Raw genomic sequence first — 25,251 nt, forward strand, 5'->3', positions numbered from 1 at the left:
ATTTTTTTACCTCTACATCACTGGCCATGTAGAGTAAGGAATCGTGTTAGTTCTATGTGCTACATTTCTATCTGTATACACTCCAGGATGAGGGATTCATCAGTAAACACTATTTATCACTCTCCCATCAGTCACTATGACGATATTGTTACGGAAGTGTTGATTACTCATGACATCAATATGTTGATGCTCATAACTCTGTCTCCACTGTGAGAGAGTGATACCGCAAATATTTATCAGTCCAAACACGACATAGCCTCACAAGAACTATTATTCTGAATCTGTGTGTGTCTGTATGGTAGAGTACTATATCCCCTCCTCTCCTCCAGATAGGGCCATGGTACCTGGTGCTACCCCTCTGCTCTGTGGGAAGGTGTCCAGAGACATCAAGCAGGAGCTGGATAAACTCTCCAGTGAAGTACGGGTGAAGAAACTCAGGTGGTTCTCCGAATGTTTCTCTGTGAGTATATTTACTTGCAATTTTCCAATTTTCCTCTACGGACCCCCCCGCCCGGATCCGGGATCATCCTCATCAAAAAAGCTGACTAGCATAGCCTAGCCTAGCGCCACAGGGATATCATATAAAATAATTTCATGAAATCACAAGTCCAATACAGCAAATGAAAGATAAACATCTTGTGAATCCAGCCAACATTTCCGATTTTTAAAATGTTTTACAGCGAAAACACAATATATATTTATGTTAACTCACCACAATAGCCAAACACACAACGGCATTTTTTCACCGCAAGCATAGCTTTCACAAAACCCACAAATAGAGATAAAATGAATCACTAACCTTTGAACAACCTCATCAAATGACAGTCTTATAACATCATGTTATACAATACATTTATGTTTTGTTCGAAAATGTGCATATTTATAGGTATAAATCGCAGTTTTACATTGCAGCCATCGTCACAAATAGCACCAAAACAGCAAGAATAATTACAGAGAGCAACGTGAAATATATAAATACTCATCATAAAACTTTTATGAAAAATACATGTTGTACAGCAAATGAAAGATAAACATCTTGTGAATCCAGCCAATATTTCCGATTTTTTAAGTGTTTTACAGCGAAAACACAATATATATTTATGTTAGCTCACCACAATAGCCAAACACACAACGCCATTTTTTCACCGCAAACATAGGTTTCACAAAACCCACAAATAGAGATAAAATGAATCACTAACCTTTGAACAACTTCATCAGATGACAGTCTTATAACATCATGTTATACAATAGATTTATGTTTTGTTCGAAAATGTGCATATATATAGCTACAAATCCTGGTTTTACAACGCAGCCATCGTCACAAATAACACCAAAATGTCCGGAGACATTTTAGACAACGACGTAATCTAAACTAAAAACTCATCATAAACTTTGCTGAAAAATACATGTTGTACAGCAAATGAAAGATACACTTGTTCTTAATGCAACCGCTGTGTTAGATTTAAAAAAATAAATTTTGTACAAAGCACAGCATGCAATAATCTGAGACAGCACCCAGCCATTCTCCACCATGTTGGAGCAAAACATATTCCACAAAAATACGAAATAACATCATAAATATTCTCTTATCTTTGATGATATTCCATCAGAATGCAGTGCAAGGAGTCCTAGTTCCACAATAAATTGTTGTTTTGTTTTAGAATGTCAATTTCTTCTGTCGAATTAGCAACTTTGGCTAGCATGGTGGAGCGCACATGTCCATGAACTCTTGGCGCATGGAACGAAAAATTCCAAAAGTCATAATAAAAGTCGAATAAACTGGTCAAACTCAGTTGAAAATCCATCTTTATGATGTTTTTCTCATATTTATCCAATAACGTCCAAGACGGAGCATTTCGTCGTGTCTACCTAACGCATTGCAGAAAATAATATGGTGCTCCCTGGTGCGCAGCAAAATACTGCCAATATGGCGGACCTGTCACTCCAAAAGCTCTCATTTGGTCTCACATCAAGCTAGACACCCAATTCAACATTCTACTTCCTGTTGACATCTAGTGGAAGGCGTATGAAGTGCATACAGATCCATAAATATAAGGCAATTGAATAGGCAAGACCTTATACAGACACATTTTCAGAATTTTCACTTCCTGTTTGGAAGTTTGCTGCCAAATGAGTTCTGTTTTACTCACAGATATAATTCAAACAGTTTTAGAAACTTCAGAGTGTTTTCTATCCAATAGCAATAATAATATGCATATCGTATGATCTAGAACAGAGTACGAGGCCGTTTAATTTGGGCACAATTTTTTCCCAAAGTGAAAACAGTGCCCCCTATTAACAAGAGGTTAAATTAATAGCACTCTATTTACAGTGATTTAGTTATTCCATTCCCGTAGTCCAGACACATGGTTTTAATCTGATAGTTTGATGGAAGTATAGTCGTTTTTTCTTGGTATAATTTTACGTCATCAGGTATCAAATAACCTATAGGTAACCTTTCAAGTTAGTACTCCTATTTGGCAGTAATATTAGCACATATTACTGGAATCCCCATGTATTATGTACTGTTCATACTACCTACTACTCTTATGAAGTGCTTATGAATTCTTTTTCTATGTTCTTTCCTCCAGCCACCAGGGGGCAGTCATAACCTGTGGGACCTGGTGTCAGTGATCAACGGGCAGGACGACAGTCTGCTTCCCCAGAGCTACGGCAAGGGCATCATGCACATGAAACACTTGGTCCGCTTCAAAACCGTAAGTCGACCACTGACTGACTGAGTGTCTCATCTCACACATGATCCAGTCCCTTCAGATCTGCAAACATCCAAGGGTTAGGGCCAAAGGAAAGGGGGATGGAGTGATTTTGGACCAAGCGTATGAGTCATATTCCTAAGGGGTTCGTTTTCAAAAGAACATCAAACGTTTCACGACTATTCACTTACATTTCAATGTGTCTGTTCTGTAGTCTGAGGCCCAGGAATTGACCATAGTGAAGATGTCTAAGTTCGGCGGGGGGATCGGTGCTCCCAGTAAAGAGGAGAGACTGAGAGACGCAGCAGAGATCCATCTGAGACTGGGGCAGATCCAGAGATACTGTGAACTCATGGTGGAACTGGGAGAGGTAATGGACTGATTCATTATAGGGCCTAGGCTACACTCTTAGAGGAAAAAAGGGTTCCAAAAGGGTTCTGCGGCTGTCCCCATAGGTAGAACCCTTTTTGCTTTACCTGGAACCAAAAGGGGTTATTCAAAGGGTTCTCCTATGGGGACAGCCTTAGAATCATTTTTGGTACTACATAGCATATTTTTTCTGTGTGTTGAACAACTATGGGTGTATCAGGAACAATACATGGACTCATACGGCATTACAGTATGTCCCTCATTAAAGGGTGTCCATGAACAATCACGGCATTAATTGCTGTACATAAGGATGATGTTTGTCATGTTTTCTGTGTTTGCCAGTGGGACAAGGCATTGTCAGTTGCCCCTGGTGTATCCACAAAGTACTGGAAGAAACTCATGCAACGGTATGTTTTGAGATAGTTTGTCAATTCAAGAGGCATATTATGGTTACATGTACATTTGAGCCATTTTTATTTAACCTTTATTTAACCAGGTAGGCAAATTGAGAACACGTTCTCATTTACAATTGCGACCTGGCCAAGATAAAGCAAAGCAGTTCGACACATACAACAACACATAGTTACACATGGAGTAAAAACAAACATATAGTCAATAATACAGTGAAAAAAAAAATAAGTCTATATACAATGTGAGCAAGTGAGGTGAGATAAGGGAGGTGAAGGCAAACAGATATATGTATAAATAAATAAAAATATAAAAAGGCCATGGAGGCGAAGTGAATACAACACAGCAAGTAAAATAAAAACTAAAAAAAACACTGGAATGGTTGGTTTGCATTGGAAGAAAGTGCAAAGTAGAGACAGAAATAATGGGGTGCAAAGGAGCAAAATAAATTAATAAATAAATACAGTAGGTAAAGAGGTAGTTGTTTGGGCTAAATTGTAGATGGGTTATGTACAGGTGCAGTAATCTATGAGCTGCTCTGACAGCTGGTGCTTAAAGCTAGTGAGGGAGATAGGTGTTTCCAGTTTCAGAGATTTTTGTAGTTCGTTCCAGTCATTGGCAGCAGAGAACTGGAAGGAGAGGCGTCCAAAGGAAGAATTGGTTTTGGGGGTGACTAGAGAGATATACCTGCTGGAGCGCGTGCTACAGGTAGGTGCTGCTATGGTGACCAGCGAGCTGAGATAAGGGGGGACTTTACCTAGCAGGGTCTTGTAGATGACCTGGAACCAGTGGGTTTGGCGACGAGTATGAAGCGAGGGCCAGCCAACGAGAGTGTACAGGTCGCAGTGGTGGGTAGTATATGGGGCTTTGGTGACAAAACGGATGGCACTGTGATAGACTGCATCCAATTTATTGAGTAGGGTTTTGGAGGCTATTTTGTAAATGACATCACCGAAGTCGAGGATTGGTAGGATGGTCAGTTTTACAAGGGTATGTTTGGCAGCATGAGTAAAGGATGCTTTGTTGCGGAATAGGAAGCCAATTCTAGATTTGACTTTGGATTGGAGATGTTTGATGTGGGTCTGGAAGGAGAGTTTACAGTCTAACCAGACACCTAGGTATTTGTAGTTGTCCACATATTCTAAGTCAGAGCCGTCCAAAGTAGTGATGTTGGACAGGCGGGCAGGAGCAGGCAGCGATCGGTTGAAGAGCATGCATTTGGTTTTACTTGTATTTAAGAGCAGTTGGAGGCCACGGAAGGAGAGTTGTATGGCATTGAAGCTCGCCTGGAGGGTTGTTAACACAGTGTCAAAAGAAGGGCCAGAAGTATACAGAATAGTGTCGTCTGCGTAGAGGTGGATCAGAGAATCACCAGCAGCAAGAGCGACATCATTGATGTAAACAGAGAAGAGAGTCGGTCCAAGAATTGAACCCTGTGGCACCCCCATAGAGACTGCCAGAGGCCCGGACAACAGACCCTCCGATTTGACACACTGAACTCTATCAGAGAAGTAGTTGGTGAACCAGGCGAGGCAATCATTAGAGAAACCAAGGCTGTCGAGTCTGCCAATGAGGATGTGGTGATTGACAGAGTCAAAAGCCTTGGCCAGGTCAATGAATACGGCTGCACAGTATTGTTTCCTATCGATGGCGGTTACGATATCGTTTGTGACCTTGAGCGTGGCTGAGGTGCACCCATGACCAGCTCTGAAACCAGATTGCATAGCGGAGAAGGTGTGGTGTGATTCGAAATGGTCGGTAATCTGTTTGTTGACTTGGCTTTCGAAGACCTTAGAAAGGCAGGGTAGGATAGATATAGGTCTGTAGCAGTTAGGGTCAAGGGTGTCCCCCCCTTTGAAGAGGGGGATAACCGCAGCTGCTTTCCAATCTTTGGGGATCTCAGACGCCACGAAAGAGAGGTTGAAGAGGCTAGTAATAGGGGTGGCAACAATTTCAGCAGATAGTTTTAGAAAGAAAGGGTCCAGATTATCTAGCCCGGCTGATTTGTAAGGGTCCAGATTTTGCAGCTCATTAAGAACATCAGCTGACTGTATTTGGGAGAAAGAGAAATGGGGAAGGCTTGGGCGAGTAGCAGAGGGGAGGGCAGTGCAGTTGTCCGGGGTAGGGGTAGCCAGGTGGAAAGCATGGCCAGCCGTAGAAAAATGCTTATTGAAATTCTCAATTATAGTGGATTTGTCGGTGGTGACAGTGTTTCCTATCTTCAGAGCGGTTGGAAGCTGGGAGGAGGTGTTCTTATTCTCCATGGACTTTACGGTGTCCCAGAACTTTTTTGAATTTGTGTTGCAGGAAGCAAATTTCTGCTTGAAAAAGCTAGCCTTGGCTGTTCTAACTGCCTGTGTATATTGGTTTCTGGCTTCCCTGAAAAGTTGCATATCACGGGGGCTGTTCGATGCTAATGCAGAACGCCATAGGATGTTTTTCTGTTGGTTAAGGGCAGTCAGGTCAGGAGAGAACCAAGGGCTATATCTGTTCCTGGTTCTAAATTTCTTGAATGGGGCATGCTTATTCAAGATGGTGAGGAAGGCATTTTAAAAAAATGACCAGGCATCCTCTACTGACGGGATGAGATCAATATCCTTCCAGGATACCCCGGCCAGGTCGATTAGGAAGGCCTGCTCGCTGAAGTGTTTCAGGGAGCGTTTGACAGTGATGAGTGGAGGTCGTTTGACCGCTGACCCATTACGGATGCAGGCAATGAGGCAGTGATCGCTGAGATCTTGGTTGAAAACAGCAGAGGTGTATTTGGAGGGCAAGTTTGTTAGGATGATATCTATGAGGGTACCCGTGTTTACGGAATTGGGGTGGTACCTGGTAGGTTCATTGATAATTTGTGTGAGATTGAGGGCATCAAGCTTAGATTGTAGGGTGGCTGGGGTGTTGAGCATGTTCAAATTTAGGTCGCCTAGCAGCACGAGCTCTGAAGATAGATGGGGGGTAATCAGTTCACATATAGTGTCCAGAGCACAGCTGGGGGCAGAGGGTGGTCTATAGCAGGAGGCAACGGTGAGAGACTTGTTTTTAGAGAGGTGGATTTTTAAAAGTAGAAGTTCAAATTGTTTGGGAACAGACCTGGATAGTATAACAGAACTCTGCAGGCAGTCTTTGCAGTAGATTGCAACACCGCCCCCTTTGGCCGTTCTATCTTGTCTGAAAATATTGTAATTGGGGATAAAAATGTCTGAATTTTTGGTGGTCTTTCTAAGCCAGGATTCAGACACGGCTAAAACATCCGGGTTGGTAGAGTGTGCTAAAGCAGTGAACAAAACAAACTTAGGGAGGAGGCTTCTAATGTTAACATGCATGAAGCCAAGGCTATTACGGTTACAGAAGTCATTAAAAGAGAGCGCCTGGGGAATAGGAGTGGAGCCAGGTACTGCAGGGCCTGGATTCACCTCTACATCACCAGAGGAACAGAGGAGAAGTACGATAAGGGTACGGCTAAAAGCTATGAGAATTGGTCGCCTAGAGCTACTAGAGCAGAGAGTAAAAGGAAGTTTCTGGGGGCGATAAAATAGTTTAAAGGAATAATGTACAGACAAAGGTATGGTAGGATGTGAATACAGTGGAGGTAAACCTAGGTATTGAGTGATGATGAGAGAGATCTTGTCTCTAGAAACATCATTGAAACCAGGTGATGTCATCGCATATGTGGGTGGTGGAACTGAGAGGTTGGATATGGTATAGAGAGCAGGGCTAGAATCTCTACAGTGAAATAAGCCAATAAACACTAACCAGAACAGCAATGGACAAGGCATATTTACATTAAGGAGAGGCATGCTTAATCGAGTGATCAATAAGGGTCCAGTGAGTAGAGGTTGGTTGGGGTCGTGGCGATCCAGACAGCTGGCCGGGTTTATGGCTATCGGTAGCAGCATAGGATGGAGGTCTGTTTGTAGATACCTCGTGCGTTTCCGTCGGTAGGTTCCGTGTAGTGGGGTTTTGTTCAGATAGCAGCTGATAAGACAGCTAACGATTAGCGGGCCTCAGATGAGCGTTCAGGTAACGTCGGGACGGAGGTGCCGGATGGATAAATCCCTCGGGCAGATAACGTCGGCAGTCAGTCGTGAAGGCCCGGTGGGGTTCCGTATCTGCAGCAGCAACAAAAGAAACGGGTCCGGATGGTGATGGAACTCCTCAGCTGGCTAGCTCCAGCATGATTTGAGTTTGCTCCGGGGTCAACGTAAGCCAATAGTCACACGGTATGCAGCTAGCTAGCTGCGAAATCAAGGTGCAGGTGTCCAGAGCCTGCGGTTGGAATCCGGGGAAACTGAGAGAAAAAAAGTCCCGGAATGCTCCGGTCCGAGTCGCGTTGCACAAAAGTGCCGGTAGATTATCGAGCTAAAGGAATAGCTGATGACCGCAAAACGTGGGCAGCTGAAACACCAACGCTAGCCAGCAAACCGGCTAATTTCGGGGCAGCTACAGATTAGCTTCTGGCTAGCTATCGGAGTAGCTTCTGGTTAGCTTTCAGGCTAGCTTCTGAATTAGCCCCTGGCTATCTTCCACGATGGATTTTCAGATTGAGGTAAATAATAATATTGTAATTGGTGAAGCGGGTTGCAGGAAAGCTTTTGCAGGAAAGCTTTTGTAGTTGAGTTCTTGGATAATAAAATAAATTAAAGATATGTGAAGAAAAGGTGTAAATATATATATATACAGGACACGACACGACAATACGGAAAAAGACGTCTGAACTGCTCAGCCACCACCTGGAAAAAAAAGCGGACTTACAATTAGAACCACAACAGTGGCTGTTGACTATCTTACTCAATGCGTGTGTCCTCGTAGAAGAGCCGACCAGCTGATGCAGGAAGAAAACCATGATGTCATCCCGTACTGCATCGCCACGGGAGACGTGAGGAAGCTGGTCAACTTCTTTACTGCCAGGGGTCAACTGAACGAGGCGCTGCTAGTGGCTCAGGTATGTCGACATTGACATCCTTCGATTAATTGTAGAATTAGAAAACAAAGTAACATAATATATAAAACATGTATTGGTTCCAATCGGAACCCCTGTTCTCTAAAGGAGAGAACAAAATACCACCATGTTAATGGATTTATCTGGATTGATGAAGGTTCATTCAGCCAAATTGCTGTCGCACGTCATATCTTTGTTGTCGTTCTTGTACAGGGAGCTTGTGAAGGCAACATCCACGTGCCTCAGAACGCCGTAATCAGCCATACAACCACTACAGACAGCGACGACATACAGGCATATAACGGGTGTGTCCTTTTCACATGAAAATACGCCATTTTGCCTCATTATGGAGTGTTCCACAGGATACGTAATCACCATCCTGTCCATGGTGCATTGCATCCATACTGGGCAACTGAATATCCCCTCGTGACCCCAGGCTTGTGAGGGTGAAGTGTAATCTCTGTTGTTCCAGGCTACTGCAGTGTGTATGTAAGGAGCTAGCGGAGTGGTATTTCCAAGATGGCCGTGCTGTGCTGGCGGCCTGCTGTCACCTGGCTGTGGACAACACTGAGGTAAACACACAGACAGGGCGTGATGGCGTCAAAGGTTACATATGATCCTCCATGTATGTTCTCTTGTAATACACACATAACATTCACAGTTATTTTTATTCCGTTATTTTACCAGGTAAGTTGACTGAGAACAGCCCCGTGTGGCTCAGTTGGTAGAGCATGGCGCTTGCAACGCCAGGGTTGTGGGTTCGATTCCCACGGGGGGGCCAGTACAAAAAAAAAGTATGGATGTATGTACTTGTAAGTCGCTCTGGATAAGAGCGTCTGCTAAATAATGTAAATGTAAATGTAACACAATCGAATTTACAGCAACAACCTGGGGAATAGTTACAGGGGAGAGGAGTGAACCCATCGTAAACTGTGGATTAATAGTTGACCGTGATGATTTGAGGGCCAGATTGGGAATTTAGCCAGGACACCGGGGTTAACACCTCTACTCTTACGATAAGTGCCATGGGATCTTTAATGACCTCAGAGAGTCAGGACACACATTTAACGTCCCATCCAAAAGACTGCACCGGGATATTTTTTAGACCAGAGGAAAGAGTGCCTCCTACCGGCCCTCCAACACCACTTCCAGCAGCATCTGGACTCCCATCCAGGGACTGACCAGGACCAACCCTGCTTAGCTTCAGAAGCAAGTCAGCAGTGGTATTCAGGGTGCTATGCTGCTGGCACTGCTGGTGGTATGCTGCTGGCACTGCTAGCTGCATACTAGTTGTGCACCGGAAACCTAAAGCTGGTCATGAGCTACCCTCCTGCAGGGTTTTGTTCCAACCCTACTCCTAATAGACCCGGTTCTACTAATCAGCAGCTCCTCTGGCCCTTGATTGGCTGAATCAGGTATTTACGTGTCGGGCTGGAGCTTAAACCTACAGAGCACTAATGCCTATGAATGTGAACATAAATGGGCATATTTAGTAGATGCATAATTTTTTTTTGTTTTTTTTATCCCATTTTCTCCCCAATTTTTTCGTGGTATCCAATCGCTAGTAATTACTACCTTGTCTCATCGCTACAACTCCCGTACGGGCTCGGGAGAGACGAAGGTCGAAGCCATGCGTCCTCCGAAGCACAACCCAACCAGCCGTACTGCTTCTTAACACAGCGCGCCTCCAACCCGGAAGCCAGCCGCACCAATGTGTCGGAGGAAACACCGTGTACCTGGCCCCCTTGGCTGGCGCGCACTGCGCCCGGCCCGCCACAGGAGTCGCTGGAGCGCGATGAGACAAGGATATCCCTACCGGCCAAACCCTCCCTACCCCGGACGACGCTATGCCAATTGTGCGTCGCCCCACGGACCTCCCGGTCGCGGCCGGCTGCGACAGAGCCTGGGCGCGAACCCAGAGACTCTGGTGGCGCAGTTAGCACTGCGATGCAGTGCCCTAGAGCACTGCGCCACCCGGGAGGCCCGATGCATAACTTATCATGTTGTTGTGTGTCCCCCACAGCTAGCCATGGCCAGTCTAATCCGGGGTAATGAGCTGGAGCTGGCTGTGTGTGTAGGGCTGGTTTTGGGAGAATCAGCCAATCAGGCCACTCACTACGTCCTGGAGCTACTAGCCAGGAAGTACATGACCGCACCCACCTGGTAAGAGCCAATTACAACTCTTCATGAGAGGGCTAATGAATATGACAGGCTAGATTATATATCTTCTCCATATGATTGTGAATATACGGAGTGCGTTGTTTATCATCTCCATTCTCTCATTTCTTGTAGCTTTCCATCAGTTGGAAGCAGGTATTATTCATTTTTCATGTATCATAACCTAGTGTTTAATGCGAGAATGGATTTGACTTTATTCTGGGTTGATTTTGTTCCATCCGGTTGTACCTGGTCTTGTACAGTACCTTACCTCATTCATAAAGACTGCTTGGGTTTTCAAAGGGATGTGTGGATGTGTCCTCTGCAATCCAACTACTGGACTAATGTCACCAGCCTTCTCCTTCCCAGGGACCTGGCAGCTGACCTTCTCCAGATGATCCCAGACAACCAGGTCCTGCTGGCCAAGCTGTGTGCCTTCTACCCTGGGAGCTCCTCAGAGATAGACCAAATCCATGAAAAAGTTGGTGCTGAAATTCAGCGGGAAATTCCCTATTGAGCATCCTTTTAAGTCCAATCTGGGCCCGGGAAACCGGCCCTAATTGTTTATTAAAACAGAAGAACATAGAAATAGACCTATCGACAATATGACATGAAAATGTCAACAACAACATTGAAGTAAGAAATGCATGTTAATAATTGGTGGTGTTGTTTCAGTGTGGTCTTCCCAGTCTGGAGGAATGTCAGGCGTTAGCTGAGTCGGCTGTCAGCGAGGGAGACATCTTCAATGCTGTCAAGTACTATCTAATGAGTCCAGAACCCGAGGCAGCCCTGCTTGTTGGCATCACCCACGTCAAAGAACAGCTGAGTGATTCTGACTGGACCGTAGACTCTGTCCATCCTATCCTGGACCTTCTGGGTTACATGAGAACGGACCGGCTCATACTTGCCAAGTTCACTGAGTAAGTGAATGGGAATCAGAATGTGTGAGACAACATCACCTGGGTCTAGGCAGGTAGCCTAGTGGTTAAGAGTGTTGGGCCAGCAACCGAAAAGTTTATGGTTGGAATCCCTGTACCGACTAGGTGAAAAATCAGTCAATGTGCCCTTGAGCAATGCACTTAACCCTCATTGCTCCTATAAGTCACTCTGGATAAGAACGTCTGCTGCTATAGATTGGTCCTCAGCCCTCTCTCCTTGGATGTTCTTTCTGTGTTATAGAGCTCGAAGTGAGCTGCTCATCCTATCTGGCTACATCGGTGCACTGTTGGCCATCAGAAGACAATACTCCAGCATCGTTCCTGCACTTTACGAGTACACCAGGTAAGATGCAAAAAGCCACAGCACGGAGCACTTTCTAAATGTCTATGTTGAACCTACATCACCTAATGCTTCAACGTTGAATTGAAAAGCCCTATCTCTGACCTCTCACCTTCCTCCCCAGTCAGTTGATGAAGAGGAGAGAGGTGTCTGTTCCCTTACAGATAGAGCAACTCTCTGTAGAGCTGGAGGCATGGATGGCCTGCACACAGTCTCTCATCAAGTGAGTGGAGGAATTGTCTTATCAATCCATGACACTGATATACTCTACTCTGGCCTGGCAAATACGTTAGTCGTCACGTCCAAGCAAACTCAAGACAGTTTGAGGTTCAAAGTCTGACATTAAAACACCCCGGTGTTTACCTGTCTGAATCGTTTGATTCTGTCTCCATGCCACCCAGCTCCAGGGGTCCTGATGAGGCTCCCTACACCCCTCCGTCAGAGGCCCAGAAGGCAGAGCACGCCCGTCTGCTAGACAGGCTCCAGGAGGAGCCACTCAGGGGCCTGGAGGGGCCCGACTATGTCACAGGCTCCAACCTGCCCAGCCACTCTGACGTCCAAGTCTCCTGCTTTACCGGACTCAGGATCCAGGTCAGCCTCAAGCGATCAACCAATTAATAAATCAAAGCTTATTCAGAAAAATACATTCAGAAAAATACATTGGTCACAAAGGGACAGTTTCGAGGACACAGAATATGGTTAAGGACTAGGCTTAATCTGGGTCAGGGAAACAAAGGGCTCAGCAGCAACCCAGGCCGAAACCGCCACGCTTTCTAACCCCTTATAAAGAGGACCATGCTATATATAACCCATAAGTGGTTACTATTTGTAGTCCCCTAGTGGTGGGTAATCACTGTGTGGGTGGTAATCAGTAAATTGCTGCTCAAGCTGTAGCCACAGCGACGATTTGAAGTGCCTTTCTGCTTCAAGTGTGTCTCAGTCACTTCCTCTGGTGAGTCAAGGGGAGAAAGAGGACGTTACTACAACCTTTAGACTGTTTTGCAGGCCAGGGTGATGTAAAGGTCAATGATAGAAGAATAAAAGTTGTGCTGTGTTTTTCCTTTCTTCACTCAGGGCCCTGTGTTTTTCCTTGAGGACGGTAAATCGGCCATATCATTGAACGACGCCCTTATGTGGGCCAAAGTGAACCCTTTCTCACCTCTGGGGACGGGTGTCCGTCTCAACCCCTTCTAAGAGCCAGCCTAGCCAACGAGGATGGGCTACAGGACTAATAGCCTTTGATTGGTCAGCCTCCGAGGCCAAGGTCACACGACGGTAAAAGGGCGACGTCAGGACCGACACCTGCTCTTCCTGAGAGAAAGAAGGAAGAAGGGATGGACGTTCCAGAACGAAAGAAGAGAGATGGAAGGAAGGATGCTTAAAATGAGTTCTCTCCACTATGTGCTTTTTCTATGTGGTTTACAATGTGTGCACCACATGTCATCCAGTCAACAGTGTTACAGCTTCTCATAGAAAACGTGTTGCCGTACTTAAACACTGACAAAGAGGGTTCGCGTGGTTGAAACGGGTTATAGTGTTTCTATGTAGGAGCGGGACCATTGTAGTACGGCTGTCTTGTTTTAGACACACCGTCACGTGCACATCAGTACCAAGACAGACAAGTCGACGAGCTATGTGATTCTTACAATGCCCATGGTCATAGCACCAGCATCATTTGATTGATGAATACCATATTTGTGTTGTATTACTGTTGGTTTAACGTTGCGCCATGTTGCATCATCATTTCTGTCAGTTACAGAAACCAGCCCGCACACATACATGTACAAGAGCAAAGCGTATGATGATGTAGGCTTACAGTGGTAGTTGATCGAAAGCAAACAAATACAGAGAAACGTACCTGTTAGCCTTTTATTAAGCTTAGCATCAATCAATTAAATAATTGACGTAGGACTTGATTGCTTTCGCATTAAAACAGCTTAGCAGCATCGTGTCTGTACAGTACTGTGTTTGACTGTGAATGTATTAGACTTCTGCTGGACCAACAAAAAAAAGGATGTGGACATGTAAAGCTGTCGATTAACTTGTGAATAGGTTCTTGTATTGTACATAAGACTGTACTTCCTGTTGAGTTGCGCAGCCCTGTTTCAGGGATCACAGTTGCTAGCTAGAAGGGGCGGTAGTTGGTACTGTACACGGCTAGAGACTTGCAAGTGTAATAGCTGTTACGATACTGGATCCATAGAATTAAAACTCATATTCTATGGTGGGTTCGATGCTTTAGAATGTCTCTGTCTCGTCAACATTACCGCGTCATAATAATTCGTAGCCATCACCTGACTGCAGAATTTGTAGTGATTTCATAATGATGACAAGCTTCTGCATGGAATTCATTATTACTATCACAATTTGGCAGACGGTGACAACTTGCTAAGACTAGCTAGCTTATATGCTAAACAGAAAGCTGTGATAAAAAGGCAATATTTGAGAATCATTTTGCCTTTGAAACACAGACTTGAATAAATAGGCTTATTAATCATTTAAAAAAATGTAATACCTGAAGGTTGTGCCTTAAAGTAGAAAACTCTTTCACTGCAACATACAGTATATTGGTAAGTAGGTACATTCATTTAAAACAAGAGGTTTTCTTCCTTCTGCTTAATGAAACAAACATTTATTCAGATAATTTATACAAGTGTTGTAATTAAAAAAAAAATAATGTATTGATATTAGTTTTCCACCTATACTTAAATTATCTTCAAATGCATTTATTTACATGTGTATTTATTGATTATGTTTTACTTATTGACATATGTACAGTTTGTTTGTACTGCCATTGCAGTTTATAAAATGTGTTCATGAAAATATCAACATGTTAGTTTTGTAACATAAAGACGATACCAATGTAAACATGTACAATTTGTAAGCAGGATATATTTGAGTTTTGATTCATGGAAAAGGTAAAGGATCTTCTAAATCAATTGAGAAAGTGAGTCATTTTACAAAACACCATCTAGTATTGTAGACTAAATGAAAAAGTCTACAAAAAGAAAAAACGCCTGAACTAAACCACAGCCGAAAAATTCAAGTAGTATAATCTCCAAGACAACCACATCATGGAATAACCTTCTGATTTATTAGAGTGAAACAGGTGAGAGGTATGTGAAATGAGTTTTGGCAAAATACTGTACATTTTTCAGTGAGTTATGCATATACATGTCACGTTAATATATTAGTTGGCTAATATTATATAAGAAAATTATTGAAATACAATATTATTCACAGTACATCTGATTAGCATAAGAGCCTCATATAGGACAGACACAATCAAATTATCATGGTATCACTTTAAATATTTTTTACTTCTTCCACATTATCGGGGAATTACAAGGAGTCATTGAATCTCTAATGTACACATGTCAATGTGTAATGAATGAGCTGCATATATCCGTCTTTCGGATGTGACGTTTAAACGGGTGTCCTGACTCTCTGTGGTCACTAAAGAGCGCATGGTACTTATCGTAAGAGTAGGGGTGTTAACCCCAGTGTCCTGGCTAAATTCCCAATCTGGCCCACATACCATCATAGTCACCTAATCATCTCCAGCTTACAATTGTCTCATTCATCCCCTCTCCTCTCCCCTGTAACTATTCCCCAGGTCGTTGTTGTAAATGAGAATGTGATCTCACTCAACTTACCTGGTAAAATAAGGGTGAAATAAAATAAATAAAAATATATGCTACCAATGATGCAAGCAAGATAACACTGTACATTAAAGTACATGATGTTCTCTTGTTTACATCATTGGTAGCATAAAGGCAGCTCATTCAATCAAGATGACATAACATTCAATATGTGTACATTAAAGTACATTATGTTATACATTACATTAAACATTCAATGACCCCTTTCATTATTTGGGCCAATGAATATTAGGCAGTTAAACGTATGGCGTGCACAGGATTATTGGATACAAAACCAAAGTGACATGCAGATGATCCACTTGACTTAGATAGTAATGTGCAGAAAAACATGATATACACCAATACACATCTTTACAGACAACGTTCTGACAAGTTGGGATCACAACGATCACCGCAGTGGGGGTGTCATTTTAACAAGGACCAATAACACAGTATTACGCAGTGTTAATATTTAGTTATTTTGAGCATTCAAACTCTTGTTTTGGTCAATGTAACAGAATATACACATTTACATGACCATGCGCGTAGGTGCTTCAGAGAGACAGTTAAAACAGATGTCAGTGAATGGGAGGGATTCGGTGCGTTTGAGGTTCTGGGTTAAAAAGAAATAAGGTTCGGTGGGTGATACAAAAATTCACTTGATGATAAAGATGGATGGAGAGAGAAACAGAGAGAAAGAAAGAGAGAGGATGGGATAAAGGATATCCTCTATTATGACGATGCTCTCCTTTAGAAAGAGAGGAGGAGGAAGACAGAGAGAAACAGAGGGAAGGGAAAAAGCAACAGACAGAGAGATGGACAGAGACAGAAAGAGAGAGAGAGGAAGACAGAGAGGGAAGGGAAAGAGCAACAGACAGAGAGACGGACAGAGACAGAAAGAGAGAGAGAGGAAGACAGAGAGAAACAGAGGGAAGGGAAAAAGCAACAGACAGAGAGACGGACAGAGACAGAAAGAGAGAGCGCGTTGTGTTCTATCTGTACTGGAGGAAGCGTTTGAGAAGGTTGGGGAGGTGTAGCTGAGGGATGAGGTGTAGTCGAGATCGGCCCATATAATCTCTGATACTGAGACGACACAGCTGACATAGTGACTGGGGTGTTGCTGCAGAGAGAGAGAGACCGAGAGAGAGAGAGAGAGTGAGAGAGAGAGCAAGAGATATAGAGATTATCTGATTAATCCAAGACAGCCTCAATATCATCCACTTTTATAATCCAAATAGCAATGTTTTACAAGGGATTCTGACTTCTTCCCACCAGCTAAATGGAGATATTTCCTAAACTGGTCCCAGATCAGAATTAGTATCACGAAACTTCAGTATCGGTTTCTAATCAGACCACAAGTTTGGCATTAAAACAAACATATGAGTTAGTTATACAGTACAAACTGATCTGGAATCAGGCTAATATTCCCATGTGAACTGAGCATAATCTTACCTTCATGCAGCAGTAACGTCTCCTCTGCTGCGCTGTTAGGTGGGGCTGACTCCACCGGTCTCTTCAGCTCTAGGTTTTTAGCGTTAATGTTCGCTCCAAACTCTAACAACACATTGATGATCTCAGTACAGTCCTTCTGAGCTGCTGCATGGAGCGGGCTCTCCAGGAACCTGCCCTTCTGCACATTGGCCCCTGTGGAGCAAACCAGACAACATTGGTTTTGTTCAGTAGGTCACACTGTAGCAAAATGGTTTGCAACAGAAAACATGAATCTATGAATCTATCGTTTGTGTAGTTCCTTCCCGTTTCACTCAGTTTCAATATATTCTCCCTCCTCAACACGCTTCGTGTTTGTGAGTACTGCATCAGGTAACACAATGTCCCGTGACATACATACCTTTCCTTAGTAAATCCAGAATACAAAAAAAAGTACAAACGGATGAATCGTAAAAATAAAATCAAAAATGCATTGTTGTCAATGGGAGAGATCATTTGAAGTTAGGACCAAAGTGTCTGGTTAGTTACTGACCTCCATCGAGGAGTTTCTGTGTGCACTGGAGTCCTGAGGAGATGCAGGCGATGTACAGGGGGGTTCCTAGGTGAGGAATATCATAGTCCACGTCTGCTCCCCATGTGATCAGAGCCTCCAGACAAGCAATTCTGCCTACACACAATACGTCCTGTGTTACCAGGATACTCTCATTCAGAAACGCATTCAGTAGTCTCATCTTAGAATAGAGGGGGGAAACATACTAAAATTACAGCCAGAGTATTTCAAAACCTCACAGTAAAGTGACAGCTATGTGTATGACACACATATCCTGCGACGGCAGTACCTTTGCTGGAGGCTTCGTGTATGGGCGAGGGCTGGCATATCTCTGACTGGGGCTTGGCTCCGTTTTCAAGCAGTACCTCTGTACAGGTGGCACTGCCCGCCGAGCAGGCATTGAACAGCGGCGTCACCCCATCAATGGTGGTGGCATTTACCTGATCAGATAGATGGGAGCATTGTCAGAAAACCATGTGTATATAAGTTACAAAGTTACAACAAAGACAAGTCAATCGGAATGTAAAAAGAGGAGTTGCTGCCACAGCCTAATGATGTCTCGTTCTGACGTGGAGTGTATGTGTTTGTGTGTGCGTCCATTTGGTCATGACTTACATTGGCACCAGCTGCAATAAGCGCCTTGGCGCATGACGCGTGGTCTGACAGGCAAGCCTCATGCAACGGCGTCACATGGTCTATGGTAGGGATGTTTGCGTTGTAACCCTGGGATGACAACAAGATATGTTTGCATTCATTATATGGGTCTCACTTTCCCTACACTTTATTTTGTGTAAATGCTCTACAGATGGTCATACTATCAACACACTGTCTGTTGATAAGCAGCTGCTTGCTAAGGTTACAGTTAGGTTTCCAATACGGGTTACACTCTTAGAAAAAAGGGTTCCAAAATGGTTCCAATGCTGTGTCCATAGTATAAATAATTATGGTTCCAGGTAGAACTCTTTAGGGTTCCATGTAGAATCCTTTGTGTAAAAAGGTTCTACCTGGAACCAAAAGGGTTTTACCTGGAAGCAAAAATGGGTTTTTCAAAGGGTTCTCCTATGGGAACAGGCGAAGAACCCTTTTTAGTTCCTAGATAGTGTAGAGTGAGGGTTAAGGTTAGGTCTAGGGTTAGGGTTGGGTTTAGGTTTAGGATAAGGGTTAAGATTAGGGTTAACGCTAAAGTTAGTAGATAGATAATTGAAATATTACTGACAGTCTACAGATGGACTACCCAAATAAACTTTTGGAAATCTGACTACGAGCGAAAATGGCAAACATATATGTATCTTATCTGGAATGTACAGAAAGCGCATCAGCATTTTATTTTATATAAAGGTTTTAAAAAGTTCCTCTGTCTTAACGCTGTATAAACAATTGACCAGAAATCTTTGCGTTGTGGTGCCCCGCCCCTCTGTGTGTGACTCACCTGTGAGAGTAGGGTCCTGAGGGCCAGGAGACGGCCCTGACACGCTGCCTCGTGGAGAGGGGACCGGTCCGCCCATGACCCTGGGAGAGGGACAGACAAAACACTGAGCCTCTCCAAAACAACACACATTACAGTCATAGGTTTACAGTGACAGCCCTTCACTATCATACAAGCTCTTGATGGTCACATCCACAAATATATATATATAACCAGCACATTCCCATTCAAGTCTGATACAATGACAGCATTCATCATAGCCTTCACTCTCTGTCGGTATCCTTATTATTCAATCATTACCGTAATCCTCATCTAGAATTACTTCCCAAAAGCTAGTAGTACCAGTCCACTATCCATGTTCATATGTTCAGAAAACTGAAACCCAGTTGTCACAGCTGTCACTAATATCACAGAGCGCTGGATAGATTTTCACTCTCTTACAGTGTGGATGGAACTATATATAACTGTTGCTCAACCAAGCAGGCCATCTGGCAGGCACAGCCTTGTACAACTGGCAGGCATAGCCTTGTACAACTGGCAGGCATAGCCTTGTACAACTGGCAGGCATAGCCTTGTACAACTGGCAGGCACAGTCTTGTACAACTGGCAGACATAGCCTTGTACAACTGGCAGACATAGCCTTGTACAACTGGCAGGCACAGCCTTGTACAACTGGCAGGCACAGCCTTGTACAACTGGCAGGCACAGCCTTGTACAACTGGCAGGCACAGCCTTGTACAACTGGCAGGCACAGCCTTGTACAACTGGCAGGCACAGCCTTGTACAACTGGCAGGCATAGCCTTTCACATCTGGCAGGCATAGCCTTGTACAACTGGCAGGCACAGCCTTGTATAACTGGCAGGCACAGCCTTGTACAACTGGCAGGCATAGCCTTGTACAACTGGCAGAGCAGAGCTCAGTCTCTCCCTACACACCCAACAACACTACCATCCACGTCAGAGAACAATATTTAGGTGTTTTTATTATTATTTAATTAATCCTTTATTCAGGTGAAATCCTATTAAGATATGAGTTTCTTTTTGAGGGAGCCTTGAGTATAATAAAATGTCAGCAATACTTTCACATCGGAGGGCCTGTTGTCCGCACCTCTGGCAGTCTCTATGGGGGTGCCACAGGGTTACATTCTCGGGCCGACTCTCTTCTCTGTATACATCAGATTGCTGCTGGTGATTCTTTGATCCACCTCTACGCAGACGACACCATTCTGTACCTCTGGCCCTTCTTTGGACACTGTGTTAACTAACCTCCAGATGAGCTTCAATGCCATACAACGCTCCTTCTGTGGCCTTAAATGCTCTTAAATGCAAGTAAAACTAAATGCATGCTCTTCAACCGATCGCTGCCTGCACCTGCCCGCTCGTCCAGCATCACTACTCTGGACGATTCTGACGTAGAATATGTGGACAACTACAAAAACCTAGGTGTCTGGTTAGACTATAAACTCTCCTTCCAGACTCACATTAAACATTTCCAATCCAAAATTAAATCTAGAATCGGGCTTCCTATTTCGCAACAAAGCATCCTTCACGCATGCTGCCAAACATACCCTCGTAAAACTGACTTTCCTACCAATCCTCAACTTCGGCGATGTAATTTACAAAATAGCCTCCAACACTCTACTCAACAAATTGGATGCAGTCTACCACAGTGCCATCCGTTTTGTCACCAAAGCCCCATATACTACCCACCACTGCGACCTGTACGCTCTCGTTGGCTGGCCCTCGCTTCACACTCGTCGCCAAACCCACTGGCTCCAGGTCATCTACAAGTCTCTGCTAGGTAAAGCCACGCCTTTTCTCAGCTCACTGGTCACCATAGCAGCACCCACCCGTAGCAAGGGCTCCAGCAGGTATTTCTCACTGGTCACCCCCAAAGCCAATTCTTCCTTCGGCCGCCTCTCCTTACAGTTCTCTGCTGCCAATGACTGGAACAAACTGCAAAAATCACTAAAGCTGGAGACTCTTACCTCCCTCACTAGCTTTAAGCACCAGCTGTCAGAGCAGCCTACAGATCACTGCACCTATACATAGCTCATCTGTAAATAGCCCATCCAATCTACCTCATCCCCATACTGTATTTATTTATCTTGCTCCTTTGCACCCCAGTATCTCTACTTACACATTCATCTTCTGCACATTCTACCATTCCAGTGTTTAATTGCTATATTGTAATTACTTCACCACCACGGCCTATTTATTGTCTGCTGTATATAGCTTTTTCTACTGTATTATTGATTGTATGTTTGTTAATTCCATGTGTAACTCTGTGTTGTTGTATGTGTCGAACTGCTTTGCTTTATCTTGGCCAGGTCGCAGTTGCAAATGAGAACTTGCTCTCAACTAGCTTACCTGGTTAAATAAAGGTGAAATATTTTTTTTAATTAAAAATAAACATCACACAGCAATGCAGTGCAATATTCAATACTACATACCCATGTCTCCGTCTCCCCACGGAACATCTAGCCATTGATATGTATATGACATTGCTGCCGGTAGGAGAAGAGGGCGCCTGTCACCTACTGTACTGTTACTGTAATGAAGGGACTTGTTGTCACTGCATGGATTCACACAGACAGAGCTGTGACTGTGCCGGCCATCTTTGGAAGGGCATCTGCATCACCTGACAAGTTCATGTAGTACACTGAAATGGCCTTTTGTTGCTACTATGTTTTATGATGAATAGGACAACTAAAATACTGTATATTTGTTTTTTGTTGTTGCAAATTGACATTGATTTTGATAGATATTTTTTGGGGGAAAGGACAATAACCGAGAGCCCTCTTTCAAGGTATACATAGCATAACAACAGGTGCCACTGAGGACCACCACTGGTGCAGAGAGAAGTAGAGTTTGGAAGCTATTCTTAGGAAGCACATGTTAGAGCCACAGTAAGTAGTTAATTCCAGTCACAACAGCAACCTGGAATCCCCCTCTCTCTATTTTCTCTCTTTTCTCCAGGAACTCAGCCAACTTTTCCCACAGTCCTGATCCTCTATAGCTGGTTGCCTGGTGCGGCTGAAGCTCATTATTCTCATTCGGACAGCACATGGTGTCTCTATTCTAGCAGGATAAAATGGTAGCTCTCATGTATATTGCAACAGTGCACTGAACATGTGACTTTTGTTTTCGCTTAAGGCTACACTTTGCCACACTAAGCAATAACAGGAGGAAGCAGAAATGCCTATAATATCTTCAATTTGTATTTCTGTTTATTTATTCTGCTTAAATAACAAACTATTGCATGTTAAACATTTGGATGTCAAAGTCAATTAGTAATCAAGCAGAAACAACCCTAATGTGACCCAGCTACTGTTTAGATTGGATATAGCTGTTAAAGAGATATAATCCGGTTTAATTGTCTGAAGCTGCTGCTTAGTCCAGTTCAAAGGTCATACTCTTATTGTCTTGTGTGAGAGTCATGAGAGTACATGGTAGATTTAGCTGTTGTAGGCCAGTCATTATTAAACTTTAATAGACACATACCCTAAGGCCTACTACTACACATAGGCCTAGTAATAATACTAATAAAGTATGTGTTAAATAAATAAACGTATTTGTGTTATGATGTAAGATGTATGGATCTGTATTCACATCAGTCAGATAAGTACTCGACTGCTCTAGGGACCCATTTGACCAGATGTGTCCAAGGCGTTTGTTTGATTATGTCATGGTATTCTTATATCATAGAGCTTAATTTCACATGCTATAGCACAGTCCCAAATAGGCTGGATCCTATGAGAATGTTCCAAAAACAGGTGCCTTTTTCACGAAACATTTCTATGTCAACCCCTCTCTCTACCTCAAACTTGACACGAACAGCACAGGAGTCCTATAATAACATTGCACTGTGACAGTCCGAGACGCACTCACCCAGTGCGCAAAATACGCAATTGTGTGTGCGTAAAACGCTACTGACCTTGGCTAGTTAAAATACCCCAGCAGCATTGTTTCTTTTTTGCGGTGTAATCGTCTGTGTTGTCTAACGTTCTTTTCCTCGACGTGTTTTCTGGCTGCTGCTCGCTCGAGCTCTCTGCAGATGGAACTTCAGGCATGTTTACATCAGCTATCTGTCCCCGCACCACAGTGCACCATGATCCAGTCTAAATCCTGCTCTCTGATTGGCTGCTCGACTTGTTGTCGTTTCACTGCCATGGACAAGCACCACAATAACATGAACAGGCAGAGAAGGAGTTAGAGAGAGAGAGAGAGAGAGAGAGAGAGAGAGAGAGAGAGAGAGAGAGAGAGAGAGAGAGAGAGAGAGAGAGAGAGAGAGAGAGAGAAAACGATAAGAAGGATAAGAATGTGTGGGGGGTAGGATATATTGTGATGGGGTGAAGAGAGAGAGAGAGAGAGAGAGAGAGAGAGAGAGAGAGAGAGAGAGAGAGAGAGAGAGAGAGAGAGAGAGAGAGAGAGAGAGAGAGAGAGAGAGAGAGAGAGAGCGGACAATAAGAAGGATAAGAAGGTGTGGGGGGTAGGATATATTGTGATATGGCGAAGAGAGAGAGAGAGAGAGAGAGAGAGAGAGAGCGAGCGCGAGAGAGAGACGACTGAGGGGATGAGAGAATGTGGTGGCTGTGGCAGTGACACCCTGCTATTTTTATCAGAGGTTAAGAAATGGTTTAGACCAGAACAGCCTTTACCCCGCTGGTCTCAGGGTTAGGAACCGTTCTGTTCATAAAGGATTCATTCTGCATGGTTTGAAATACTAGCGTTTGACCTTTGAGTGGAATATAGTATTTGCTATTTTGAATATGCCTAGTTGCTTATGTAACAATAATTTGCTTGCAATATTCAAGTGAAAAAGCCACATACTGTTTATAACGTCATTGGTCACGTTATAAGGTCATAATTGTCAGGTTAAAATTCAGGGACGGACATAATGCAGGTTTTCTTTGGTAGTTAATTCATTGATCAGTCATCGATTGTCCAGAGAGTTCACATCCCTGATGTCCCTGGTCTGAAATAGTCTTTGATTATAAGGGAATTTGAATAACTAGTTAATAGGTATTTTGTCTCTCCAGAGCCATAATTGAAAAGCCCTACTATAGGTTTTCAAATCAAATAGACTAGTTAAACTAGTTGTACTTGGGGATGGAAAGCTAGAGCCTCTCTAACCTCTCTCTGACATGCTTCTGTTCAGCTCAAAACATTCCTGGCTGACAGTCGCTGTGCGTAACCTACGTGGAGTGCGACTACAGGCTGCAGCCTCTAACTGCCAAGTCTCAGCTGTGATAGAAACTGTCTATGAATTGTGTGGCATTTTAATAAGGGCACAGCTCCTAGATAGGACACCCATCCAAGGGCATGCACAATTATACAAACACGTACAGCTGCAAACCTATGGTTTGAATATAAAAATGTGCATTCCCTGTGTCATCTCATCAGATCACTTGATGATTGCAGTGCATGGAATACGCTAAGGGCGGAAGCAATGTTGAATCAGAGACTTCTGTCATGCCAACCCAACGTGTCATCATGATGCCAAAGGTTCTGGGTCTTTTCCCTCATCCCATGTGTGGTTGTTACAATGCAGTGCTTTCCCCCAGTACCTCATCAAGAAAAGAGCATTGAAAGACATCAAGAAGAAAGTATATCTAATACACAATGTATCTAAGTGTTTCTAATGTCCCCGGCCACAACGATAGGCTGAGTAGTTCCTGGGAAGACTGGATACAGTTGCCTGGCATGTTACAGACACAGAGCAGTTAGGAAGCTGGAATACCCTAATACACACACTTTACTGTAGAAAGTGTGTGTATGACCTCTACTATAGAATAATAGTCTGTTGCCTTTCACAGAAACAGATACTTACTGTGCTCTTGTCCAAAATCATAAAACTCTTCTGCAATGCGCGCAGCCTCCTTCCGATTCCCCTTCACCACGTAGAAGTGGGTGAGAATATTCAGGCTGATCTTGACAAAGAGCTTGATGCAAAACAGAGCGAATATGGAGAGGTAGACATTGGAGTAGTGTACTGTGCCAAAAGACTGGCTATCCACATTTGGAGTCATTGCTTCCTTGCTTGTCTAGCCTTGCTTATGTCTTGCCTGGCTGTCGGTGGCTGGCTGCTAATGTTTTGGAAATTTAAATGGGGGCCTGGCTATCTGTGTTGTGTTGACTCTGGTACTGGGTCATATGCCAGCCCAGAATGACACAGAAATTCCCCTCAGCAGCTGGGTCGAGACCAGATAGGATAAGTTGGAGAGAGCAGCTGTATTATAGCGCTGCCCGCCTGCCTGTGGGACAACTGGGGCCCATAGTCATACAGTGTCTCAGAGTAGGAGTGCAGATCTAGGCTT

General features: G+C 43.8%; 2 protein-coding genes across 7 annotated transcripts in view; one reads left to right on the top strand and one right to left on the bottom strand.

The window, feature by feature from the left end:
- The window catches only part of LOC129840949 (WD repeat-containing protein 17-like), a 34,929-nt gene extending 20,125 nt beyond the window's left edge, over positions 1-14,804 (top strand). For 3 of the 5 annotated variants that reach the window (XM_055909007.1, XM_055909003.1, XM_055909004.1), the window contains exons 14-28: positions 330-460; positions 2,592-2,717; positions 2,929-3,084; positions 3,426-3,490; positions 8,301-8,433; positions 8,644-8,735; positions 8,903-9,002; positions 10,454-10,593; positions 10,723-10,743; positions 10,942-11,068; positions 11,263-11,507; positions 11,767-11,868; positions 11,990-12,088; positions 12,267-12,456; positions 12,940-14,804. In XM_055909007.1, the coding sequence (XP_055764982.1) occupies positions 330-460; positions 2,592-2,717; positions 2,929-3,084; positions 3,426-3,490; positions 8,301-8,433; positions 8,644-8,735; positions 8,903-9,002; positions 10,454-10,593; positions 10,723-10,743; positions 10,942-11,068; positions 11,263-11,507; positions 11,767-11,868; positions 11,990-12,088; positions 12,267-12,456; positions 12,940-13,059 (1,847 nt within the window). In that variant the 3' untranslated portion in view covers positions 13,060-14,804. The remainder of the gene's footprint in view (positions 1-329; positions 461-2,591; positions 2,718-2,928; positions 3,085-3,425; positions 3,491-8,300; positions 8,434-8,643; positions 8,736-8,902; positions 9,003-10,453; positions 10,594-10,722; positions 10,744-10,941; positions 11,069-11,262; positions 11,508-11,766; positions 11,869-11,989; positions 12,089-12,266; positions 12,457-12,939) is intronic. The other 2 variants (XM_055909005.1, XM_055909006.1) reach the window with 2 other exon arrangements.
- Positions 14,805-14,937: 133 nt separating this feature from the next.
- LOC129840951 (ankyrin repeat and SOCS box protein 5-like) lies at positions 14,938-24,978 on the bottom strand. Of its 2 annotated transcripts, XM_055909008.1 has the most exons (8): positions 22,869-23,336; positions 18,935-19,014; positions 18,121-18,228; positions 17,795-17,945; positions 17,488-17,622; positions 16,959-17,150; positions 16,480-16,626; positions 14,938-16,410 (listed from the first exon to the last, which is right to left on the bottom strand). In XM_055909008.1, exons 1-7 carry the CDS (start codon positions 23,002-23,004, stop codon positions 16,499-16,501), a joined length of 930 nt encoding a protein of 309 aa, XP_055764983.1. In that variant the 5' UTR covers positions 23,005-23,336; the 3' UTR covers positions 14,938-16,410; positions 16,480-16,498. The 2 variants fall into 2 exon arrangements, with proteins under 2 accessions (XP_055764983.1, XP_055764984.1); XM_055909009.1 differs by lacking the exon at positions 22,869-23,336 and adding an exon at positions 24,765-24,978 and having other exon boundaries at positions 14,938-16,626.
- Positions 24,979-25,251: the final 273 nt, after the last annotated feature.

The sequence above is a fragment of the Salvelinus fontinalis genome, chromosome 42 (genome assembly GCF_029448725.1).
Source record: "Salvelinus fontinalis isolate EN_2023a chromosome 42, ASM2944872v1, whole genome shotgun sequence".
Classification (NCBI taxonomy): domain Eukaryota; kingdom Metazoa; phylum Chordata; class Actinopteri; order Salmoniformes; family Salmonidae; genus Salvelinus; species Salvelinus fontinalis.

What these genes read in the sequence shown, in the direction of transcription:
- LOC129840951 (XM_055909009.1), bottom strand. Translation starts at nt 24,963, where the DNA reads ATGACTCCAAATGTGGATAGCCAGTCTTTTGGCACAGTACACTACTCC. An exon ending in TTATTGCAGCTGGTGCCAAT is followed by an intron (nt 17,946 to 18,120) that starts GTAAGTCATGAC and finishes CTATCTGATCAG; the next exon opens with GTAAATGCCACCACCATTGA. An exon ending in ACACGAAGCCTCCAGCAAAG is followed by an intron (nt 17,623 to 17,794) that starts GTACTGCCGTCG and finishes TATTGTGTGTAG; the next exon opens with GCAGAATTGCTTGTCTGGAG.